The 10141-nt window shown below is 34.3% G+C and overlaps 1 protein-coding gene across 3 annotated transcripts; it reads right to left on the reverse strand.

Annotated features, from left to right (window-relative positions):
• Positions 1-3517: 3517 nt before the first annotated feature.
• Positions 3518-9033, reverse strand: LOC110667004 (U11/U12 small nuclear ribonucleoprotein 59 kDa protein). Of its 3 annotated transcripts, none has more exons than XM_021827692.2 (9): positions 8856-9032; positions 8554-8719; positions 8008-8350; positions 7826-7909; positions 6668-6733; positions 5978-6050; positions 5144-5529; positions 4867-4907; positions 3518-4352 (listed from the first exon to the last, which is right to left on the reverse strand). In XM_021827692.2, the coding sequence occupies exons 2-9, from the start codon at positions 8715-8717 to the stop codon at positions 4274-4276; spliced, it is 1236 nt and encodes a 411-aa protein (XP_021683384.2). In that variant the 5' UTR covers positions 8718-8719; positions 8856-9032; the 3' UTR covers positions 3518-4273. The 3 variants fall into 3 exon arrangements, with proteins under 3 accessions (XP_021683384.2, XP_058008440.1, XP_021683386.2); XM_058152457.1 differs by having other exon boundaries at positions 8829-9032; XM_021827694.2 differs by lacking the exon at positions 3518-4352 and having other exon boundaries at positions 4863-4907; positions 8829-9033.
• Positions 9034-10141: the final 1108 nt, after the last annotated feature.

A 10141-nucleotide genomic window follows, 5' to 3' on the forward strand; every position in this document is an offset into this window, starting at 1 on the left:
TGGTTTAGTCTAATATTTGCTAGCAGACGGTATTTTCATGGAGATTAGATTGACGGAGTGAACCATTTGTTGCATTGATGAAATAAAACGTTGTGAGCATGAGACCTATGTGTTGGAAATCATAACTTTATTGCAATTGAAGCATGGTTATCAGTCCCTTTTTTTTTCCCCCTTTTCTTTTAATGTTTAAAGGACTTTGAACAACTCATGTCTTTTCATAGAAGGGATTTAAACATTAAGCCAAAACTCTAGAAGAAAGGCGTGGCCATCGGTTATGAATCTGATCTCACGTGAAAGGATCGATGCCAAGCTATTGTAAGTTGCTTGAAGTTTCAACTTCAGTAACGTACCATGTGTTGGGAAAAAATATTTGTTTTGAATCATCGGTCCCCTTTAAGGGTTGAAATGTTTGCTTTGGACTTGTTCCCACCCGCAAGCTATTTTACACAGGGCAACAAAATGGTTGCTTAGCCTGTGTTACCGATGGCAGTTTCAAGGTGGGCAAGCGATGATAAATGGGGCCTATATTGCCAGCCCACAAACTAGGGGTAGATCAACCTCTTAAACAGTTTCCTCGGAGGATAATTCTTGCTTTGACCCAACTCATGGTGTACTTTGGATACCAATGAAAAGCTAACGTTTTTGTGCTTGATTCGCATTCTTCTCTACGTGAAGGTACAGAAAAGAAGCATGCTGCATCAAACATTTACTGATAATTGGACTCAAGTTACTACCAGCTTGGGATTTAGTAGACATTATAATTTCATATGATGGCAAAGGACCAATCAAAATTGAATGGAAATCAATCAAAATCGGCCGGTTTAGTTTCAGGTTAAAATTATATTTTTCTATTTTAAAAAATATTTTTTAAAAATTCAACTGCTAAATTTGATCAATATAAAAATCGAAACTGAACTCAAAAGGGCCATATGGTCTAATTCCGATCCTCCAAAACCTTAAACTACTCTGCCTATCTTCATCGAAGAATCCCAGCATCTGAAAACCATGAGATCTATAACTGTGACTCACCCTAATGGCACTCACACACCTAGTACTTTATATGCATCGATTTGAGCAAGTTTACTATATTTTAACAAACCAAACCAATAAAATCAATTTTGACAGTACTCAAACTAAAACCAACATTAAATTACAAAACCACATGTTCAATTTTTACATTAAGCAAGTTGAATTTGATTTTCAACACTTTCTAAACTTTTATAATCTTTCGTATATACATATTATCATATACTAATTAAAAAATAAATATTAATTTAAAATATATTATTCAATAAAAATAAATAAAAATAAAAAATGAAATAATGTTTTATATACATACATATGCAAACATTCAGTTTGAGTGATGCTTTTACTATTCTAATCCGAAAACCAAATAAAAAATTCAGTTTATAATTATTTTTAAATTATAACTAATATTTAAATATATAAAATCACTAATTTCGATTTGAATTCATTTGAAATAATCGTCTGTCGATTTAGTGGTTTCGTTATACACCCCCTACTCGCACCCCACCGGGGAGGGAGAGAGAGAGAGAGAGAGAGAGAGAGAGAGAGAGAGAGAGAGAGAGAGAGAGAGTGTGTGTGTGAAGAGAGGGGGGGGGGGGGGGGGGTGTGGGTGGTGTGAGGAGGAGGAGGAGAAATGAGAAAAGTTGTTTCCACATTAAGTCTGTAAAACTTGGAACTTGAACTAAGCACTGTGTTGGGAAATGTTTGCCTCTTTGAGTTAATTTACTAAAGCTTACTGGATATACTAAATCAGTGACAAGCAAATAAATCAAACTGGAGGCAACCATAGCAACATCAATCTGTAGATTGAATGGTTCATTTGTAGGGCCTAGCTTTGTGACCCAGAAATCTTAACAAATTAAGAAATGCGGAGAGAATTCTATTTTCAGAATAATTTGAATTCTATTTTCAGAATAATTTGAATTCTAACCAATTTTATCACGATATATACACACCTCTTGGCTGCGATTCCTCTGAAAGTAGGTCGCTTGTAATTTGATCACAACGCACTTGCCAACAAAATCCAGTCATATATTATAAAAGGGGCAAAAAAATTGCACTTTCATCAATGTAAGTATGCAGGAGTGGCCTCGGTCCGGTTTCGAACCGAAACTAGTTCGGTCAAAACCAGACCAAAACCGGTCAAAATCGGAACCGACTTCAAACCGAACCAAAACCGTCCTTCTACGGTTTGATTCAGATTTATAATTTTTAGAAACCGTGAACCGGCGATTCTGAACCGAATTAAACCGACAATTTGGAACCAGACCAAACCAGCGATTTAAATACAAAAAAATTCAATAAATACTTCACTCTACTCCTAATTCATATATATATATATATATATATATATATATATATACACACACAATTATTCTCTACACTCTCTTTAATTCTTAATACTCTTTCAATTTATCTCAAATTTTCTAAATAATTATTTTCTACAATCTTTTTAAGTCTCAGTACTTTCACAATTCTCCTACTTTATTATTTTTATACTCACTGAAATTTTTAGTACTATCTCAATTACTCTGTTATTATTTTATATCTTCAATAAAATTTTCAATACCCACTATTTTGATTTTTTTTTCTTTTATATTTTTTTAATTATCAATTATCATATAATTTTTTAAAAAATGGCAAGTAATACTCAATTCAACTAAGCTTTTATCCCAAAAATTTATTGGAGTCGACCATATGAATTCTTTTTCTCCACTCTAAACGATTTTGGGTTAAATCCTCAGAAATGTGTAATGCTTCTAGGTCATGTTGTACTATTCTCCTCCAAGTCAGTTTAGGTCTACCTATTATTTTCATTTTATCCTCAACCCAATATGCTCTACTTGTCTAATTGGAACTTTCCTATGTCTATACTTTACATGACCAAACCACCTCAATCTCATTTCTCTCAACTTATAACTGAAAATTTTGATTCCTCTAAATCCTAAAGGGATATATAGATAAAATTAAGTTCATGCACCTTGTTCTAATTTTTTTTTTTAAATTAATTTTATCTCTAATTTTTTAATAAGTTCAAGTCTTTGCTTATTAAATTTTTTTTAAAAATAAGTTATTTTTATTCTTATTTTTCTTATTTTATTTTGATTGAAAGATTTCTAAGAAAAATTAAAATATTTTTACAAATATAACTTAAATTCTAAATCAATAAAATTTTTCTCTAATTTTTTTCTCTAAGTTGCTCTTAAACCGCCCATAAACCGCTTTCAAACCGTCCATAAACCGCTTTCAAACCGTCTTGAACTGTCATTTTTCGAACCATCCTTTAAACCGTTTTAAACCGGAGCTCGAACCGGAACCGGCGGTTCAAGAACCGTCTTCCAAACCGTCCCATGACGGTTTGGTTCAGGTTCATGATTTAATTGAACCTGAACGGGCGATTCCTCAACCGTGGCTACCCCTACAAGTGGCTACCCCTATAAGTATGGAACATAGGCACAACCAATCTCCAGCTTGCTAGCACAAGACAACATTGTATAACCGCCTAAATATTATATTGAAAACGCAAACAAATAATACAACAGCAGAAATTTACTGAAAAAATTAAACAGGCTAACCTGTCAGCTAGATCATCGGAATCCATAGAAATTCTAGTAAGACTGGTAATGCTCTGCTCAAGAACACAACATAATTTTCGACTGCCTTCGAAGCCTGTTTGCTCTGTTTTTCCATTCTAGCATTATTTCAATAAGTGAAGGGACTTGTGGAGAGGTGCTGTAAAAAATTCTCTCATGCAGATGCAGGTTTACCTTCAAAGATTGGCATGAGAGGAGGGAGATTAGTATCCCCATTTGATAGACTCTGCAATGTAGCACCAGTACAGTTTCCCTCTCTCTTCTAACTTTTGAACATGTATCCATCAGTGGGTTGATAACAGGAGAAATAAGAAGGGGAGGCTTATTACATTACAAAAAAGCAAGGGTCTGCACATTCTAATTTCACAAAAATATTATTTCAAATTGGTTGTCCTACAAAACCTTTATTCTCATTATCATATATGGCATTATGATGATAATAGACACGCATGGAAGTCCACCTGTTGAAGGAACCTTACATTGTCACTGCCGCCAAGTTACAAGTCACCAGTCATTCCAAATCAAGGGTGCAGATGCAAGAACATAGTGTAATTTCCATGCAACTACGAAGCAATTCAGCTCAAAAATGCTTTCAAAACTCTGCAATATGCCAGTTGTGGGAGCCAAAGCTCCGTCTTTTTAATAGTTAGGAATCATCTAGACCTAACAAGGTAAGACGCCCATATGTCATCAGCTGGAGGAGGTGGCTGAACCCAATGCCCTGGAATGCGGCTGCACATCCACAAAAGAATTATTAAAATATGAGGAGAATTAAACAAAAAATAAAAACAAGAAGAGACATATTTGCCTATTTCCCCCCTAGTGCAATAAATGGATAAATAAGCAAGTAGAAGTCATACTTCCTTTTTTCATTAACCTCTTTTTCATATTGCTAGTAGAAGTACTAGTACTAGCACAAAAGAATTATTAAAATATGAGGAGAATTAAACAAAAAATAAAAACAAGAAGAGACATATTTGCCTATTTCCCCCCTAGTGCAATAAATGGATAAATAAGCAAGTAGAAGTCATACTTCCTTTTTTCATTAACCTCTTTTTCATATTGCTAGTAGAAGTACTAGTACTAGCAAAATTGCTAGTACTAGTACTTCTACTAGCAATATGAAAAAGAGGTTAATGAAAAAAGGAAGTATGACTAGGGGCAGAACTGACACAGGCTTGAGTTGGCACGGTGAATTGCATACTGGTTAGCATAATTTCTACCAAAAAAGGATTTACAGATTTACCTCCCTCCTGGTCTTATATATGCATCCCATGTTCTTCTAACCTGCAAACAAGGATGAAATAACTTGTGAGAATGATTATCTCCCATTATAATTGTCAACCCACGATAGAGCATGTGCTAACACATGCATCATGTATTGTAAATGCCCACTTATGTTGGACCTGCAATTTTTTGTTAATAGTATAAAAAGACTGCCTCTGAATATCAAAGAATCACTTATATTTCGTAAGAATGCTGCACCACATAAAGAATCAGGGGAATAAGCAGTTTAAAATCACCTCGATAAGTGTGCCCATATCATTATTGCTACCGTAGTAATAGTGGTAGAATTCCATTGGTAAATTTGCCACAGAATCATAAGCTCCAGTATAACTTTGACCTTCAGTTCCCCTTTCTTCAGATGGAACAGTGACCACACCAGATCCTGCACTGCCATTGACATCATTTATTTTGCCTGTACTTTCCTTAGTTCGAACATTATCACCACTTGAATCCTTGGAGATAGGTCCATGATTCTGGGTTGTTTTCCGGGATTCCTCAGCAGTTGCAATGGCATCCTTGGCAGCATCAGTGTCAGCAGCAACCATTGCTTGCCGCTCCTCTTCCTCAACTGCAGCCCGAACTCTCTCAAGAAACCTGTCATCCTCCTCCGGGAGAAAATGCCCTGCATGATTATGCAACCAAGCATAATAAAAAGTTATAAAAAGAATCAAAAATATATATATTCATCTGCGCAGACACTGTATTAATTACAAGCATGAATAGCAACGCATAATAAAGAAAGAAAGTACAAGACATAGAAATCATCAAGTCTCACAAAATTTAACAAATCTATAGAACCTCATTTTGCATTCAATAATCACTTTAATCAACAAGTGACTCTGAAATTTAACTCATGGTGAAATAATTATAATTCTTCACTGCAAGCATGAATACTACATCCAAAGCACGAAGCACCGAAAGTAATATGAGTTGAACATCACAGTTGAGAGCATCATAAGTGCAGTCGTATATTCAGTTAAGTTATAAAGGCCAATTATATCAGAGCAGGCAGATTAGCCATACAGTAAACAAAAGGCATAAGAAATTTTATTAGGCATACGGGCGCATACCTTGTTTTTTCAATTTTTGAATCCTGATGGAACGCAATTCCTGCAACTTCTCCACGATCAAAACCAGCTCAAGCTGAAAGACATAACATGTATAAGATTGGACATCTTCCCAAAGAAGGAAAAGGAAAAACATAAATACTGCAATATTCTGTAAAAAATGTTTTGATATGATAGCTCTGAACTATCCAATGAATTGTGTATGAATGAGTGTCATCATACTATCTTTGAAGAAAGGTATTTCATATATACAGCTTCTGAAGAAAGAAATAAGGACATATAGGAGTTCTAACTCTAGCTCCCACCCATGAAACAGCACATGGGAAATTTGAGGAAGTTCCAAGTAAAGTCTTACATACTAGTTCCAAATATTTGCATCATAGCAGCTTGGCAATTCTTTGCTAATGGATAATGCTTGAGGCAAACTCTAGCAAAATCATGCTCATGGTAAGTGAAATCAAGTGATGCAGATTGCTTTGTTCTACATCACCAAGTTATTAGCCAGCAATAACTTTGCAAAGTGTATGAGAGTCAAAAAGCAGAAACAACAAAATATTTTTCTGATCTCTAGCTAAAAGAATAAAAATATCATTCATTACAGATGGTCTTCAATTTATCTGATAATGTTTTGCAATTAATAACATACATTAGGACCTCATACAATAGCAAGTACACTATTTCACAAGTTCTCACCTCTGATTCTAGTCTCTTTCTCTCCTCTTTCACTTTAAGCTTGGCAATCTGCTTCATATTATCCACCTACAACAACATGTACCCAAGTTAAAATTGTTAAGCTCATGCAAACTTCAGATACAATAAAAAGGAACATGATCCAAAACCAAAAATTTTTAAAAGAATACATGATTTACAAGATCTCCATAGGATAAAAGCGCTTGTAAACATGTAAGTTTTAAACATGTAAGTTTTCCATCAGAAGCTAAATAACTAGACTAGCTAGTATAATCCAATTTTCCATTGCCACAAGCAGCCAAAGAACCACAAAACTACAGTTCTGTAGATACCAGGATAGTGAGCAAAGCAATGAAAAAGTGCAAATATGCACCAATGGAAAACTCCTGTTTATTGTCAAATATGTCCTTTTTATCCAGTAAAGTTGAAAAAACACACTGGATTGAACTTGGTCAGAGAACAAGAGAGAGTTTACTTGTGTATGAAAGAGTACAATTTTAACTTCTAGCAACAATTATAGCTAGTGTTTACTGAAAGGGCTGAGTGATAATTCTTTTAAGGGAAAATGGAGCTACTGAGTGCCTGTGTCGTTGCTAAAAGAAGTTGAATGTTCCAATGGATGCAAACTGCTTTATATGAAACCAAAATGTTATTTGTAGCACTTCAATAGTTCTGAAAAGAGCAATACTAGTCTCACACACATTGCTCAAAGTTGCTTGGTAAAACAAACTATGTGGAAACATTTAGTACTAGGCATCAATTAATTTGCTTCAATATGGCCATTGATCGGCATCTACTATGCCATAAAGCATTAAACCTACAACCTTTTAATTACATCAAAAGTACCTTCACTGGTTTTCTGCAAGGAACAAATTTGTTATGTTCATCTAGTACAAATTATGCTTTTGATATCAGGAAAAGTGACATCCTGACAGGAACGCCAAAATTCTCAAGTTATGGTGTCATTAAGCTGAAACCACTGATTGGCATCACCCGTTTCTTTGTTGACATAATCCAAGTTGATTATAGAATAGTAAACAATATAGGATAGCAATCTAACCTAGAAAATCACAGCATTTTTGGAGTTCTAAACACCAAGTGGATGAGAAACAAAAGACATTAGTAGTTTCCGTGTCAGTTCAGAACAAAAAATTCCAGTACCTTGAGTTGTGCAACATCCTTGGCAATCTCCCTAGCCATCCACTCGTTAGCTTCTCGATCAGCTTGGTCAAATTGTTCATGCTCCTAAACATCATAATAAGAAAATTAGTCAGACAAGATAACTGACTGAGAATAAAAGAGGCCCAGCAGCTGACAAAAAACCAATGAAAATGGCAAACCACCTTTGCATGCATTTCTGCAATACGTTTTCTCTTTCTCTTCCTCCAAAGTTTATTTCGTTTACTCTTTAGCATCTTATCAGACAATCTAATGGCTGCAGATTTCTCCTCCCAAGGGCTTGCTTCATCTATGAGAGGTCGAAATGGCCCTAGCTGAGCTCTTAATTTTGATATCAAAGAGTATGCAGCATCCAGAGAAAGTGTGTCTTGTGCTTTCAAATCAGTTTTCCTATCTTCTAAACACTTGGATAAGCTACAATCAACAGGATCAAAGGACCCCCTTTCCCCATGTTCCGCAAATCCTTCAGCATCTATCGATGTCATCAACATTTCTAGCTCCTTCTGCCTGTTGAAAGTACCAATTTGATCATAATCTATATTCCAAATATAATAGCTAACAATTATCAATACTCGAAACCAAGAAGGAGAAATAACATACAATATTTTTTTTGTCCCTAAAAAAAAAAGCAACTACATGAATTACGACTCCTGGGTAATTTTATATCCCAATCAAATGACAAATAAAGATAGAAAGAAAGCGAAGATTACATTGCTTTTGCGAGAATCATAGTCTCTTGTAAGTCTCTCAGCCGATCATGCACATTTTCGGTCTCCCAGAAAGCACTTGACTGGGTAGGGTTTGGTGGTAACATGGGCAACCACGGAGGAGGAGATGGTGCAGCAGGAGCCAAATTAAATGGAACTAGATTCATTGCTGTGACAAAAAAAAAAAAAAGGCACAAGAAAGCATTGCCATCAACTGAACTACATTTGTCAATTTCTAGCCATTTCAATAATAGACTCGTACAAAGCACAAGACTCACAGTGATTGCAGATAACTTAAAATTAACCTTCAGAAAGAGCTACAAATGAAAAAAGAAAACAGAAAGGTAACGCAATATCAGTTTGCTCCAGGATGAGAGGACTAATTTATGTAAGAACTTGTGTCAAACTTTATTGAATGAGAGAAAATTTGAATTTTTATTGCACCTATGAAGTTGTACCGTTTGTCGAAGGTTCCAAATCTCTGATTTTGATTCGACTCTCATTTCTGACTTTATTTTTTTTTCTTTAATTGGACTTTTTATGTCACATTGGGCTTATCAAGCCCAATTCATTTTTTCAGCTCTTTGTTTAACGACCCAATAACCAATATACTGGGCTTACTGAGCCCAATTTACTTCCCATTCACTTTCCGATTAAGTATTTAGGCTTTATTTAATTTAATGTATTTTACTTTTAAAGAAGTTTATTTCTCAAAAAATATATTTTTTGAGAAGTACAATCGTAGGAAACTTACTTTTCAGAAAATATAATATAAATATATTTAGTATATAAATTAATTTTTTAAAAATCATTTATTTTTAAATTATAAAAAATAATAATACTCATAAAATAATTTAAAATATAATAAATTAAAAAATAAATTAGTAAATTCATTACATTTTAACAACTGAAGTACTAACTTACCAAACTTTACATAAGTTACTTTCCTTGTACAAAATAAGTATAGTGCTCTATCTCCTAAGAAGTTGGTTTAATAATATAAATCAAACAATACTATTTTTTACACTTTTTAAAAAGTTTTACTTTTTTAATCTACTTACCACTAACCAAACAAGACCTTAAATTTATCACTAGCTTGAAAAACTCTGTCTGGTCAAATTCGGCCAATTTAATATAAATAAAAAAAATTAAATTAAAAATATACATATATATTAGCATAAATGATTGATGTACCCAAGCCTAATTCTTTAAGGATCTACTCTAATAAATAATTTAATAATAGAGGGAGAGGGCGAAGAAACTGACAAGAGAGAGGCACTGGTCTTCCAAATTTGGTCATCAAGAGGAGAATCTTATGAGCAAATTGTTGGGAGCCAGTGTTTCCAAATTGAGCTAACAGCCCAGCTATCTTCCAAAATGTAAGTAGTTGGTGCTGTTTCATTACTTCTCAAATTTCTTAGTGCATGAATTAGGGCCTTAATATGGGATATTGAGTTCTAGACACGTAAAAGGAGGTCTAGCACTGTTGTGCTTTTAGTAGTTATCGAGACATGACAACCTAGGGCCGACCATACATGCCGACCATAAAGACAAATGTATTAGTCTCCGTTGCCATAATCCCTGTATTCTC

This window comes from Hevea brasiliensis, chromosome 9, assembly GCF_030052815.1.
Source record: "Hevea brasiliensis isolate MT/VB/25A 57/8 chromosome 9, ASM3005281v1, whole genome shotgun sequence".
In the NCBI taxonomy this organism is placed as follows: domain Eukaryota; kingdom Viridiplantae; phylum Streptophyta; class Magnoliopsida; order Malpighiales; family Euphorbiaceae; genus Hevea; species Hevea brasiliensis.

Bases quoted from the DNA above. Each gene is read 5' to 3' on its own strand.
- LOC110667004 (XM_021827692.2), bottom strand. From the start codon at position 8,717: ATGAATCTAGTTCCATTTAATTTGGCTCCTGCTGCACCATCTCCTCCT. The intron at 5,530-5,977 runs GTATGCGCCCGT...ATAATCATGCAG, and splicing joins TCAAAAATTGAAAAAACAAG to GGCATTTTCTCCCGGAGGAG. The intron at 4,908-5,143 runs GTGATTTTAAAC...CCTTGTTTGCAG, and splicing joins ATATGGGCACACTTATCGAG to GTTAGAAGAACATGGGATGC.